We start from the raw sequence: 14597 nt of genomic DNA, 5'->3' as shown, positions 1-14597 counted from the left end.
TGGACCCCGGGGTCTTTCTCTGTTGCATCGGTTTATCATCAGAAGATTTTTTTTTTTTGTTGGGGGGACGAGCATTCAAGCACTGAAATCAACCACCGGTAGGGTCACAATCTGACAATCTGGTCCCTTCTGTCGTCGGTCGGCCGAAGAATGTGCTGCATCTCGTTCCACGCTAATCCATCCATCCATCATGCGCCCGGATAAAATAAAACTACGCTCCAACGACGCATCTCGAGTCCACTCCTGCTCCCTATCTTTCATTGAGGAAGTAAAGGAATATGTTACTGGAGCATCGTTCGCGTCCTTCAACAGAAAAAACGCATCTCGAGATACAAGTTTAGCATTTTAAGCAGCAGGCATTAGTACTCCCGTTATCATGTCAGGGTCAGTATCCGTAGGTAATTGGAGCGACAGCTTACTGTAAACACTGCATGCACAGCAGCTCCAGAAGGAAAAAGATTCGACATGAATGGACAGCCTCCTCGTCCCGCGGCCTGCACCGGATCATCGCCTCAACCCAGCATTTTCGTTTGGAGGACGAGAGAAATTCAGTCATGTATAGATGAAAAAGATCGAACAGCGTATCTCTAGTATCCGGCGATTGTATTCAGCCAGACTGCTGTCGAGTTCAGTGTGGACTGTACGTACGACCTTATCGTTTCGTGCTGAAAAATCCAATCGTGAATGTGACACTCGTTTCGTTTGTATAGAATGTAGTTGTCCATACACGAATATGTCACACTCATGATTTCGTCCCCGAACAAAAACTAACAAATTCTATACTCCGTTCCGCCAGCTTGTGTAGAGGAGATGTAGATTTTCTGCAAGAACGCCCAAGAGAATCAAATCTTAAACAGGACTCCAGTACGTGCGATGCTGTGTTGATGAACCCTCCATGGAGGAGGAAGCACCAGGAATCATTCCGGTTGACTCACACCAGCCACCATGTCTCATCGCTGCAAAGCAGTGGCGCCTGCTTTGCTAAAGCCGAGGGGATCAGCACCGGGAACGAAGAAGACGCCCGGGCCGGGAGGCCGGGACGCGCCGCGGAAAGGCCCACCGCGCCCACCCAACCTATCCGCCGCTGCCATTTCGGGTGGAAGGATAGGCAAAGCTCAGCTTCGCCCGACGCGACGTGAAAGCTACGAGAAAGCGGCGCGTTGTCCGCCTCCGATCCCGCCGCGAACCCATCGATCGTTCGCGCGGGTGCCGGCTCGTGTTCGTGGAGCGTGACCAGCCGCCTAGCGTCCGGCAACGGCCAAACAGCTGCTCTTCGCTGTGGAGCTCGGGGTGTCCGGCTGGCGATCCGTGTAGGCGGCTGCACGCGTGAAGAGGCGTCCGTGCTCCATTGGCCTGCCGGAAAAAAGGAAGCGATCGATACAGTTCTCGGATTAGCCTCTGATCTTCACGACAGAAGAGCCGATGATTCAGGCGAGTGCGCCAATTGCAACTTTGTCTTGTGTGGATTAGTATGGTTGTTATAAGATAAGAATGGTGCCAATCAACGTGTCAGACTTCGTTTCTCTGCTTTAGGTGGTGATTCAGATCTTTATTCCAGATGTCACGATCCTCGCCAATCCATCACCAGACGTTAGGTTCGCCGATTCATCAACACGACCGATGTGAAGAGAGACCCCACACCACGCCCAGAGAAAGATGGCGACTTGGGCTCAGAATATAATGGTGGTAATCTGATGACGAGCCATGTTTTCTTAGCGAAGAGGGTTTGCTAGCTCTTTGCTGAGTAGTGCGGAGACACCGAAAAAGAGGGGAGGACCCGGATCAATCATTGATCATATCCGCCTTTGCCTTTCGGAACTAGTCATGTTTCAATTTTCATCAGCTAGCGAAAGCTCGTGTGAAGATGCTAGAAAAAACAAAAGCAAGCCCTCGCAAAGACGGATTAAAGGCTGATGATGATCTCCTTCGTCTTATGGAAAAAGAGAAGGCATAAGCTGCCGGTAGCAATAATAGAAAACAGAAAGTGCCTTGAGAGGTCAGGCCGATTGGCTCAACTTTCTGGTACAACTTCCTTTCCGATTAGCCTGGGGTCTTCTTACCTCAGTTTTCATGTAGCAAATTCGTGGAAGGATCTAGAACTAATTTTTATGATATGGTGTTCAGAGGAGGTTCGGAGAAGGGATTAAAAATAAATAAAGAAGGAAGGAAGGAAGGAAAGAAAGAAAAGTATCAAGGAAGAGAAAAAGAAATAATAGAAGAAAAAGAAAAAAATAAATGAGGAGTTTTTACTGTCATGTGCAAATAAAAGATGAACTTGCGTATGGAACAGATTTTCATTCCAACCATGTGCAATCCGACGACGGGGACATCGTTTGTGCCTCAGAATCACTATTTTATTTGCCTTTGCACATGTTCACCATTCTATATCTTTCTCATACTTGAAAACCTCACATTATGTGGATATTAATTCTTATGATCAATGGCTTGGAAGGTAGGCAAACGCTAGAGAGTTTTCTTAATTCGATAATATAAGTGTTGATTCTAGTTAGCCTTACCCAAGCTCCACCATATAATTGAGTGATTTTTGAGAGATGAGAGTTTGCAAATAAGTAAGATAGCCACCATTCATTTGAGCGACATGTAAGCACCTGGAAAAGAATTCTTTTTTCAATTTTATTGCAGGGAGATTGTTTTATAACGAAAGAAAAACCCTCCAAAAAAAGCCAGAAAATAAGTGTAGCTGATTTTTGAAGTTACTTAGTCTTAATAATAGTTGTGCGGAATCTTTGCTTAGATGAATCTTTAAACACCCATACTTTAATTATCTTTGTTGCTCCTCTGATCTTTTGTTTGAAGGCTAGGTACTTGACTCGCTTACTCAGGTTTAGTTCAAGATTTTTGTTCAACCCTGCTGGAGAAGTTTATAGTCGCCTGACTTGCTCGAGGACGAGCAAGAGCTAAGCGTGGGGGGATTGTTGATGCTGGTTATTGATGCACTTTTAGTGCTATTTAACTAGTGTTTTCATGCTTGATTTTATAATAACCCGCCACTTGGCACCTAAAATAATCCCACTTGGCACCTAAAATAACCCCATTATTGCAAATGTGTTGTATTTTGGAGTATATTGCATTATGACAAGAAATACGACATAATCAACGGGGTTTACATAAAAAGCTTAATGGATATGAACATGGGTCGTCGAGGGAAGCCAGCACAAGGAGAGGACCAGAAGGGCCCAGGCCGATCGGCCTGGGACCCTCTGGGCCGATCGGCCTAGCCCATTGCAAGGCCCGGTCGACCTCCCGTTTCTTCAGTGTGAAGTCTACGATGATGTCTAGATTTTTTTTCACCGATATTGACCTAGAGTCGCCGCCTATGGGAGACTATAAATACCCCCTCGTGAACTTCAAGGAAGAGAGAGTTGGATAGAGAGAGGAGAAAACAACACATAAACACCATCCATCGCCGCCACAAGGAGAAAAACGGAGAGAAGATTGGATCTACGAGAAGCCACGCGAAGCGGAGCACCAGAGGAGGAAGGAACCTCCCAAGCCGATTGGCTTGAGCTTTTCAGCCCCCGTTTGTCATCGTTTTCAGTCCAGTTGATCTACAGGGCAATCGTTACCCAGAATTCTATCAACATGGGTAAGATTATAGGGTAAAGTCTCTGTTTGTCCTCGAGTTTGTATGGAGATCTTGATTTGTAATCGCTGAACCTATTGTTTCAGATCTATTTGTTATTTATCATATCTTGATGATGCTCTTTCATATAAGGGCTGGCCAGCGCTACTTCGGGTTGCGTATTTGCTTACCTAGAACGATCATCAAGCCATGTTCTTATCGTTCAATATTTGAGTACCCTCTGTAGTGATAACGTGCGAGAGGGAAAGTGTTGGGCATGGTTCACATCCACTCACAATAACACTTAGATCCAGTTCTTTCATGTACGGTGATTACATCTACAGGTGATCCTAGATCCTTAGGACAAGCATTTTATCTATCTCGTTTACATTCATACTCTCTATTTGCTTTAATCTAAGTTACTAGTTCTTTTGTTAGATTAATCTTATTATATACCAAGAACCTTCGGTCACATAGATGAGTGCTTAATTAAGCATGCAAATCCACTTGTTCCACGGATTGATAAATTTTGGTGGATTTCTAAGGGAAAACTTACAACTGATCCGTACGCTTGCAATTCATAAATTGACATGCTAACTGCCGTCAACAGAGGTGGCTCGGCGTGGCGGCGCATGGAGGGGGCGCGGTCCAGGCGGAGAAGGATGCAGGCGCATGGAGGACGTGGGGTGGGTCGTAGAGAGTCGGCCTCGGCAGCGGCGGCAGGCTAGGGCTGTGTGAGATGAGGGGAGCTGAGGGGAGGGGGGATAGAGTTTCACAAGCGGTAGATCCCGTAGATGGCGGAAGAAGAAAAAAAAGGGTGGGATCGGCAGGCGGAAGGAAAAAAAACAGGGGTGGAGGGCAGACCGAAGGTACGGGGGAGGAGCGAGGCGAACCCATCGAACGGAGAAATGTGCAGAAGATGCCAGGCTTATCTGGTTCTGAACGTACAAGTCAACAAAGGATAACGGGCCGCAGCAATATGCCTTGCGGTTGCGGGTGGTTTCCTGCACAACAAGGCCGAAAGTCCGAAATACATGTGGACTGAGCCCACGAGGCCCATTACTGGGTTTAAAAATCCGAGCCCAGTAATTAACTAGGCCTAATCACACACGTACACAACGGTGGCGCGCAATAAAGAGAAGTAAATACAGAACAGTACAGCACAAATGAATTGGTCGAGAAAAAAAAGAACAGTACAGTTGATGATGCAAATCCAATTCTTAGCACAACGCTGATAACGTACTTTGCAAACTTCAATTTACAACATGGTCGCTGAGACGATGGTTCACCAGAGCAAAAGAACACAAACGAACACACGGGAAATCACACCGGCAATTGGCAGCGAAGAAGCTGAACTACACAGAGGTAAGTAGCTAGTTCACCCTAGCTCATTCTTCCCTACCATTTTATTCTGCTAACAGATTCTAAAACGAATGCTCAATTGAACGAATTAATAACTTTAAAAGGAAACCAAATCGAGCGAAAGGGCTCGATCATCGCGTGGCAGAGTTTGGCTCAGAGTGTCAGACCATGTCGCTGATGAGCAGGACGTGGTTGGTCCGGTGCCTCTCCACGAACATCTTGGACGCCCCCGCCACCGTCTTCCTCCACGTCTGCACACACGCACGGCAAAAACCAATCCAGATCAGCCTATGCAGCCAGAAAGCATACAAGGAATCCTAGAGAACTCGAGAGCTGCGTGTCTGACTCACCCGCTCCAGCGCGGCGAGGATGAGGCCGATGCCAGCGGCGTCGTCGAGCCGCGCGGCCCCTCCCCGGCGGGCCTGGCCCTTCCGCGCGGATGCTGCCGTGGTTGTCGGCAGGAGCAGCCCCGCCCTCCAGTCCGCCGACCCGCCGATGCTCCGCCGCCTCTTGGGCGCCGCCAGCTCCGCGGCCCCCGCGGACGCCGACGCTTCGGAGTCCCGCGCGGAGAGCCCCGAGGCCACGCGCCGGGACGAGCGCTTGCGGCGGAGCGCGAGGCTGCGGCGGGGCGGGGTGGTGGCGAGGTGGCGCGCGTCCGGGTCGGCGAACTTGCGGAGGAGCTCGTCCGAGGACGCCTTCGCCACGTGCTGCACCGACACCGCGCCCTGCGGCTGCGGCTGCTGCTTCCGCGGCGTCGCCATCGGTGGCAGGGGGTCGAAGAGCGGCGTCAGCGAGCGGGGATTGGATCGAGTGGGGATGCAGGGAGCAGTAAGTAGAGCGGGAGATCGCGGGGGGCCGTGCTGGAGATTTAAATGCAGGGGTTTTGGTGGGCAAGCACCAAGCAGAGGAGAGGATGATGGGGAACGGGTGGAATATAGCCGTTGGGGAGCGCGGGTGCGGGTGGGGGCGGGGAGGATCTCACGTGCCGCGCGACGTTGCCGGGCGCGGGCGAGGTGAGGTCGGCATCTGCTGGGCTGCGGCAGCAGGCTGGTCCACTTGTACTGGGCCGCCTGCCTGCCTGGAAACGAAAGAAAGCGCGTGGGTCACTCATTTTTATTTATTTCTCCCGTGACTAAAACGGCCGGAAATCATCTGTCAGCAGCCCAGGATTCGGGCCGTTAGGCAGGCATGCCACGAATGGTGAGCAGTGACCTGGAATTGTTCGCGTCGTCATGGGGCCAGTCGTGGAGTTTTTAGTGTAACCAGATTCTCCCTGTTTTTTTGTTCCAGGCAGCAGGCAGGGCTCAAGGTAAGTTCTCTGTCATCCAGGACTCCAGATAGAGCAGATCGGGCTCCTGTTGAGCAGAGTGCTACTGTTCGTGCAGTTGAGAGTGGAATTTGATAATTTGTGCAGATATGCATTTAGCTGTTGGGAGAACTCAGGCTGCATATATGATGCTTCCCCACAGTTAATAGCTGTACGAATTAGGAAAGCTTTTTTTTTTGAAACATTCGAATTTGGAAAGGTGCAGAGCTACAAAAGCCCACAGTAAAGTGATGCATTGACAATGACATGATTCCATATCAGATTTGAGTCTCAAATTAAGAGAAATCAGATTGCGTGCTTGTACAACGGTAGCAAGAGGTTGTTATTGTTACTCTGCAAAATAGAACTGGATTGGCCAGGATGAGCTTGCTTTTTTAGGGGCCCAAATATTCACCAAGTACTATGAACTTGCTAAGCAGTTTGAAGTGTAAACCTGGTTTTGCAGAAGCAGAATGGAACCCGAGAATTTTCTACGACAGATAACAGCACAAAATGCAATTGCAGTATACATGACTTCCTCTAAAAACATACCAGACAATGCTATTTATTCAAGGCTTCAGCAAAGAAAACGACAGCACAAAGTATATACAATTGAAATGGTTCTTAGCTACCCTCAAATGGACCTTCTAAGATTTTGCAGCACCAAAGACCAAACCCACAATCCAGGTAACAATCGATCCAATTACCCAGAGGACAAGAAGGAACACAATGACACCAGCCAGAATAGTCAGGACAGGCGGGCCATCTGGAGAACTCGAGTTATCATCCCTGCCTGAGGCAAATAGAGCTTGCTTATTGTGCTCTGTCCGTGTCCAGAAGCTTATTGTATTCTCAAACCCATGAAGTCTTCTTGCTAAAGGATTGCAATGCCTGCAGTGCAGAATAGCAAGAGTGATACCTATGAGAATGCAATAAGTATTCCTTGCCAAGTCACTTAATATGAACGTGCAGATTGCAGTGCACAGGTTTTATGATAAAAGTACAAACAAAGCCAGCTTACTGACTCAAAGATGCATATATGACATGCGGATGCACATGAAAATGGACAATTGACTTTTGCTATATGCCTATATCAGTAGAAATAGGCACTGTATAGTGTCTGTTCGCTAAAGAAAATTGACATTTGATGCCCAGCTCCTATCAAACAGTTAGCAAATTCGCTTTGTCATAGACGTACAAACAGTAACATCAGAAATGTGTAAATAAAACAGCATGCATAAGCATAAACCCCCATCATCAAATGAAACAAGGACATTGTTTTCTCACTTGAATGCTATTGCAATAATGCAATGTTGTAGATACCATGTAATTCGTGATTGCAGAGATGCTTCTTTCCTATTTGCATAATTTCTACAATAAAAAATCCACATAGTTCAGGTTTAAACTAAATCCCAGCAAAATTCCCCTCATTTACAAGTGTGGGGATCTGAACCGGAATATTTGACCCCTGTTTGACATCAATACACCATGGTGCATGGAGTTGTTCATGTCTTTCAGGTTATTTCTGCAATTGGATTGACGAGGCAGACTACGACAGGTCAACAGCTAAAACAAAGGAAGGCGAGAATTTTTTTTTTCCAGCCAATTCCAACGATACCGTGGCGTGCGGTAATGGTAATTAGGGTAACGCACCTGCAGCCATGGAGGGCGACGCCGGCGGTTCGGTGCGGGGACACGGAGGCCGCGAAGGCGTCCTGCGGAAGACGGCGAGGACGTGGCCGCAGAGTCGGGAGAAACGGAAGGGTCGCGGTGAGGTGGGGGGAGATGGCGGCCATGGCGACGAGCGAGGGGAATGGAGAGCAGTGGCCTCGAGCTGCTAGGAATGTGCGGAAATGGATCTGTTGCTCTGCTTTTTTGTCACTTTGCTGCGGTGCCCTGTAGCCACAGAAAGATTTGCTACCTAGGGTGACCCATACACCCATTTGTTTCAGTTCAGGAGATGGCTACAGCCTACAGGATCATGTGAACTTGTGAAGAACACGATGTCGATATCAAATTCCGACAATAACTCCACAAAGTATTTTTAGGTTTTGCACTTGATACTTGCCCGTTTGTTAGACAAGAATTACGTTCTTGTAGGAATTAAGATGTTTTCTGTGAATTCTAGCGAAACTCATATGGTCCAAACACAGCCTTAAATGCTATGCATTCAACAAAAAAGGGGTCCAAATTTCATGGCCCTCGCGTATCAAAATGCTCGCGTGTTTATCTCCATCTGCCACCTGACGAACAAACAGCACAATGTTCCGGATTTTATTTTTGATCTGCGTATCACCAGGAACACATCTCATGACAATACATCTGACAAATAAATCAGCTGATCGTGACAGGGAAAAGAAGCGTCAGCTCCTGTTTGATTGGTACAAGTGTACAACTACATACCGTCCAGCATCAGTTTCAGCTTTACCTACAACAAACTGCATTCGGCAATGTATCAACAGATCTAATCGGCAAAAATCTAAGGCCATCATACACCTACTAAAGAACTGTCCTGGAACAACTACATCCTTTTGAGGTGGGTCTTTCCAGGAAAGCTGCAGCTCCTGTGCCAATCCACATGCTCCAAGTGTTTTGGAATTACCAAAATAAGAGCATATTCAGGCATCAAAACTTGTTGAGAAACTCAATGTGCTGCATTCCAGGTTCCTCAAATTGAGCTGCATTAGCATACAGATATTTTTATTACCAATTAATCTCATTATATCCGACAAGAACCAATTGTAACAAGGAAAAGAACAAGAATAAAGCAAAGGGTAAACTCCTGTCCCAAGTAGTCATGCATAACAGTACATACCATCACAGCAATTCCACTCTCGGAGAACCTCGGAATGCAGATTAGCCTCACTTTTTGTTTTTCTGGACCTGGATAACAAGGAGGGTAAGTTGGGTGCTCAAACAACATACAAAGTTTTACATGAAGTACTACCTTCCAACAATCGAGTTTCATATTTATCTTGATTCCCAACAAAGTAGGCGTGTGGGCAACTTTCGATGAGGAAAGGATCCTTGTCTGTGTATGGATAACATCCTGAATAAAAAGATATATGTGTGAGGAAGGACTTCTAGCTTTGGATTATACAATTACCATAACTGATCACTGAATCAATTATGGGCTGGATGGCAATAATACTAGTTTTTAACCCAACAATCTTGACAGTTGACATGCCAAATTGGGCTGGAGAGGAAGAATTACCGAGGCTGTTTGGAGCAGTAGGAGCAAGATGGCGCCATCTTAGTGTTCTTTCCATGAATTCCAACTTATCTTTGGCATCAGAGTACTTGTAGAGGTCATCTATGTTCTGGCCAGATGTTCCAAGAAACCTAGATATACAACTTTCTTGCATCAAGACCTACAAGGCACTTTAATCTCGAGGGAAGTCAAAGCAGTGATGACACTCACTGGACACTGTCAAGCTCGAATTGGTGGGGATTTGAACATGAAGAAAAAGTATTGTAGGTGGATGCCCCTGAGAAAAGGCATCTATGCAAAGGCTGCAGGTAAGCAAGAGATGAGTTAGCCACACATGGACAAAAAGCAGACTTGTGTGCTGCTAGTACAAATCAATAGGTATTTATCCACATCAATAGCTCACCTGCTGAGGCAAAGAAAAATTTGCCGGATCCTGACACCCCGGCATGATATCTACTGGCAATGATGCCACAAGCTGCAGAGAACATGGATTACATAAAGGTTAATGTCAGAGACCAGAGCAGCTGCAATGACTAAATTTTATAAAGAAAAACATAATACTTTTAACCTGTGTAAGCATTATATCCAGTTCCTTGATCGGTTCTGCTATCCTGGATTGATCTTTTGATGCCACCGTCTGACATATTGAAACCAATCGTTGGTACAGCATATTAAAGCGACAGGATAAGTGCCACAGAAAACATGTGAAATGCAAATGCAATTACCTGACCATTGACAAACCTTGGTGCTATATGCACTGAATTCCCAGCAACCACAACACGCACTATATTTGATGCAATGGTTTGCTCCTGAGTGATTCCTTATCCAAATTAGTGTATATTGAGTATAATAGTTTATTTACTTTACAAAGACAAATAGCTTACATTCTCATCGCCCAGATGCCCTGTGATATGGTCGATAAGAAGTTGGAATTGCAGAGGATTGAATGTGCCACTTCCTACACTTAACCCTGACACGAATACCACATACTTGTCTTCATCTGTAACCAAAGTAAATGCAATTTCAGAGCAATCCTCTCATCATTAAAATTTGGGATAAAAAATGTTGAAATATGAACACATGACAATATGTAGAATATTACCTGCACAAGATAATGCTGTTTGGGGAGGAAGACCAGCCTCAAGAACATCTTCGACAAGAAAGTTGCCAGCACTTGTTTCCTTCCCATGGAGAGCTACTACAACCCCTGCCAATTATTGATAATTGAACATGATTAAACATGTTTTGGGGGGAAGAGGCGTTAAGATTTTATGTTGGGTAAAAAGAAATTCTGCAGCAATAGAGACTAAAGTCGTGATTGCACTATTTTCAGCTTTCAGTGGAAGTGCCAGACTTACCAGTCACAAATGCTGCTGGGGGTATGGCTCCTGCAAGCGTAACTCTTCCACTTTCATCTTCCAAAACGAGATGATCATCAGGATGCATGAAATTATGTGGTTTGACCAGAGGAATTGCAGACCTCTGTGGCAAAATATATAGAGTTAGTGCATGCACTTCTCAGCCTATTAGGGACAGCAACCATACTTGAAATCACATAAAACTAACTTTAATGTTATATTACCTCTTTTGAGTATTCATCGAGAATGGAAGGCTTCAGTTTCATGTGCTTATATAAAGTTCCAACAATTATGCAATCTTTTCCTTCTTCAAGTCCTAGCACTGTAGTGACTGCAATGTAGGAAAATGCAAATTTTAATTTCTTGCCAGCAAGGAGGTGATTTCTTAAGACTGCATGTTCATGTTCATACAGATAAACTAATGTTAACAAAGTCATTAATTTACTAGTTGAAGGGCAATGCATCTATCTGATAAAGCACAAAAGAAAGCAGCCCAAGAGCGAGCCAATGATTTTTTTACAGAAACTACACTCATGTATAAATAGAAAACTCTGCTAGCAACCAACGTCAATACTTAGTAAACAAAGCTGCCACAAACTAGCTATTTCACAAAAATTTATATGACCAAATCATCTTAAAGCAGCTCATAGACCCCTGACACAACACCAAACCACACTCAAGAGGCCCTGTTTAACATGCCAGGCTTCTTCTAAAACCCTAATTGGTGCCTTAAACATAGCATCTCGAGCTCTAGTTATAATCAAATTACACAAGCCAAAACCTCCAGGGAGACACTAAGATCAGCACAGAAACCCTAGTTTGCCCAATACAGTATTGCCATTTTTATCACAACCAACCAAAATTAGGAACCGCGAGATGGGAAGGGAACGGGGTCGAACCAGGGAGCTGCGGCTTCCAGGAGGGGACGAGGGCGTGGAGGAGGTTGCGCATGTGGTGGAGGCGCGTGAAGTAGATGTGGCTGTACTGCTGCCCCTGGTACTTTTCCCCCTGGATCCCGTACCGCTCATCCTGCAATCGCCAACGCCGCGCTCAACCGAGGCCGGAATCGAGACGAAGGGGGCCGGCAAAAGAATGGAGAAGACACGCAAGGGTGAAAGAGCTGTGCTTACGAGGTTACTGTAGGAGGCTTGCTTCCTCTCCATCGGCATCGGCACCGGCATCGGCGGAGGCGGCGGAGGCGGCGAGGGCGGCGCGCGGGAAGCTCGGAAGCCTGGGGTTTGGAGTGGTTTCGCGGTTTCTCTGGCTCTCCCGCCCGCGCCCAAATGTGTCCGCCTAAAGCGTCTGATTGCGCGAGCGGCGCGCGCGGGCGCCGCACCGTGCTGGTGGTGGCCACCGGCCGGCCGTCGCCTCGGCACTACTGTCACTGCGGCAGCGGTGGGAACAGAACTGGGCTGAAATGTCAATTACATGGGCCGCAGCTTTTTTTACATGGCCCATTATCCATGCAGACGGATGGTAGCCCATTAACGCACACCAAGTCTGCGGAAGCATTCTGCAACCTGTAGCTTGAGCGCAGCCGCGAGCACCAGTGCACCGGACTGAGATTCAGGCGTACCTTTCGCTTATGTATCCGACGTTAAAACCGAATCCAACGGCTCGTAGTACTTATAGCTCGTTTTCACCAGGGGACGCAGGCAGCGCTCCAATCGCGTGCGCCGTTGACTCGGCGACTCGCGTGGACCCGCGAAGACCCACTCCGCGCCGCTCCGGAAAAGAGGACGGTCGGGCCGCCGCCGGCATGTCGCGTAGGCGAGGGAGGCAGGCGAACGCTGGGCAGGCAGGGCTCCAATCGAGCGTGTCCGGGACCCGGCGACTCGTTCTTCCGCGCAGGCCCGCGCTGCGCCGTCTCGGAAAAGAGGATGGCCAGGCCGCCGCCGGCATGTCATGGAGGCGAGGGAGACAGGCTCACAGGCGGCCGCTGGGGCGCATCGGACGCGAGGGAGGCGGCCGTGTAGACAAGTGTGGGAGAATCTGGTGGAGGTCGTCGTCGCCATCTCCCTCGATCGACATGCTGCCAGACCACCGCAACAGATTGCCAAAGCACATGTTCGATTGGATCCTTGCTCCATGGACTCAGATTGCCAAAGCACAAATTCCATCAATCTCAAGATATTCATAGGAGCAACTTCCAGCTGCCGCCGCTACACGATGTTCATCGTTTACACAGTTGGTGGGAAGTGTTGCTCAAGACTGGGACTGCACCAAAAGCAGAGCATATACAGGTTATGATCTACACTGCCTGGAATTTATGGAAAGAACGCTGCAGGCGGGTCTTTGACAACAAAGCCATGTCGCCAACTGACCTGACTGCCATCATAAGCCAAGACATTGCGTTGTACAGACAGGCGCATATACCGGAGGCATCTGACGACTTGTAATTAACCTTCTTGTTTTAGTGTGGTTGTTTTTGTCTACATTTTCTCTTGGACCGCTGGTTCAACACTGTAAATTGTAGAGAGAATTCACTATATAGCACTCGAAAAAAACCTAGTTTCCTATATAGCACTGAAATTTTTTGTCATCCCCATTTGACACCCAAAATTTTCTTTTGTTTCTTTCTTAGCACTTCCGTCAGATGCGTTAGCTCATTCCGTTCAAATACACTGGTCAACACGTTTCATGAACCAAAATACTCTTACTTCACGTGACTTCCCTCCAGAGCCGCTCGTCCCTGCCCCTCATCTAGCCCGTCTCTCCCCGACCCGTCCCTCTCCCTCATTCTTTCTCTCCTTTGTTCCCTCCCCAAACTCTAGATCCGCGGGAGGAGGCACTCACCGGCCACACCTGCGGGTGGCGCCGGCCTGAAGAAGGCCCGTGGCTGTGAGGTAACAATTGTTTTGTCTACTATTTTTTTTCCAATTTTGTATGTTTACTTTTTAATTTCTTATGTTTAATTTCTTATTGCATGGTCACCAAAGAAGAAGAAAAAGACCACCAAATCATCTGAGACAAGCATTGTGCCTTTCCAGGGTGATGAACTACCAGTATCATCCATGTCTTTTCCACCTAGGTTAGTAGTGATGAACAATTATGCTCATGCTTACATGATAACCTGCCATGAATTATTCTAAGTACCTTTTCATTGTAGCCAAAGCTTGGAATTTGCAATTGTGAGAAAGGGGAAAATAGCCAACTCAGCATCTACAGGTTCCAAAAGGTAATGTCCAGTTGTTTTTATTTTTGAATTTTTAGTGCCACACTTGTGTTATTTCTGAATATTATTTTGCTAAAGTTAATGCTGCATGTTTGTAGGTCAAGAAGTGGCTCAAATCAGCTTGAGCCCATTCCTGTGTCTAGTGAGCAAACATCTCAGCAGCCAATTGCAACTGTGAAGGCAAAGGCCAAAAGGAAAAGGAAGCGACAAGCTAAAAAACAAGGAAAGAGTCTGGCGCTATCATTTGACGGTTCAGCAATGTGCACAAGAAGCAAAAAATGGGCAGACCCGGCTAGTCCTGCAATGAGCACAAGAAGTAAAAAAAAGGCTTAACTTATGATTTGCATATGCCTTTCCTTTGAACCAAATGTGGTGTATGTGAACCTATTGTAATGTTGACTTGGTTGTGTGTATCTATGAACTTGATTGTAAGGTATGCATGTGATCCTTTATGTAGGTTTGAATTGCTCATGTAAACCTTATGTACTGTTTGAAATTATCACCTTGTTGTGAACCTTTCTTTTGTGCAATGTTCATGCTGGATTTTGGAATGAGAGGATCAACTTTTTATTTCTATTTAATATTTATGGATCGTTCATGTT

The 14597-nt window shown here is 46.8% G+C and overlaps 3 protein-coding genes and 1 long non-coding RNA gene across 4 annotated transcripts; 1 reads left to right on the top strand and 3 right to left on the bottom strand.

Moving 5' to 3' along the window:
* Nucleotides 1-4782: 4782 nt before the first annotated feature.
* LOC117839296 (uncharacterized) lies at nt 4783-5855 on the bottom strand. The gene is made up of 2 exons (XM_034719601.2): nt 5296-5855; nt 4783-5196 (listed from the first exon to the last, which is right to left on the bottom strand). Exons 1-2 carry the CDS (start codon nt 5704-5706, stop codon nt 5107-5109), a joined length of 501 nt encoding a protein of 166 aa, XP_034575492.1. The 5' UTR covers nt 5707-5855; the 3' UTR covers nt 4783-5106.
* A 931-nt stretch (nt 5856-6786) lies between these two features.
* Nucleotides 6787-8158, bottom strand: LOC117839295 (uncharacterized). Its single transcript, XM_034719600.2, has 2 exons — nt 7905-8158; nt 6787-7142 (listed from the first exon to the last, which is right to left on the bottom strand). Exons 1-2 carry the CDS (start codon nt 8045-8047, stop codon nt 6899-6901), a joined length of 387 nt encoding a protein of 128 aa, XP_034575491.1. The 5' UTR covers nt 8048-8158; the 3' UTR covers nt 6787-6898.
* Nucleotides 8159-8495: 337 nt separating this feature from the next.
* On the bottom strand, nt 8496-12170 carry LOC117839294 (DNA polymerase delta small subunit). Its single transcript, XM_034719599.2, has 14 exons — nt 11951-12170; nt 11720-11849; nt 11045-11151; nt 10821-10944; nt 10565-10669; nt 10347-10462; nt 10188-10271; nt 10031-10099; nt 9866-9937; nt 9673-9764; nt 9466-9593; nt 9199-9300; nt 9067-9134; nt 8496-8929 (listed from the first exon to the last, which is right to left on the bottom strand). Exons 1-14 carry the CDS (start codon nt 11999-12001, stop codon nt 8870-8872), a joined length of 1308 nt encoding a protein of 435 aa, XP_034575490.1. The 5' UTR covers nt 12002-12170; the 3' UTR covers nt 8496-8869.
* A 408-nt stretch (nt 12171-12578) lies between these two features.
* Nucleotides 12579-14525, top strand: LOC117839896 (uncharacterized). Its single transcript, XR_004636913.2, has 4 exons — nt 12579-13666; nt 13760-13851; nt 13930-13998; nt 14094-14525. It is a non-coding gene; the product is annotated as an uncharacterized lncRNA (long non-coding RNA).
* The last annotated feature ends 72 nt before the right edge of the window (nt 14526-14597 follow it).

Source organism: Setaria viridis, chromosome 9 (assembly GCF_005286985.2).
Source record: "Setaria viridis chromosome 9, Setaria_viridis_v4.0, whole genome shotgun sequence".
Classification (NCBI taxonomy): domain Eukaryota; kingdom Viridiplantae; phylum Streptophyta; class Magnoliopsida; order Poales; family Poaceae; genus Setaria; species Setaria viridis.
The sequence above is the reverse complement of the archived record's forward strand: the minus strand, read 5'-3'. Positions and strand labels throughout refer to the sequence as shown.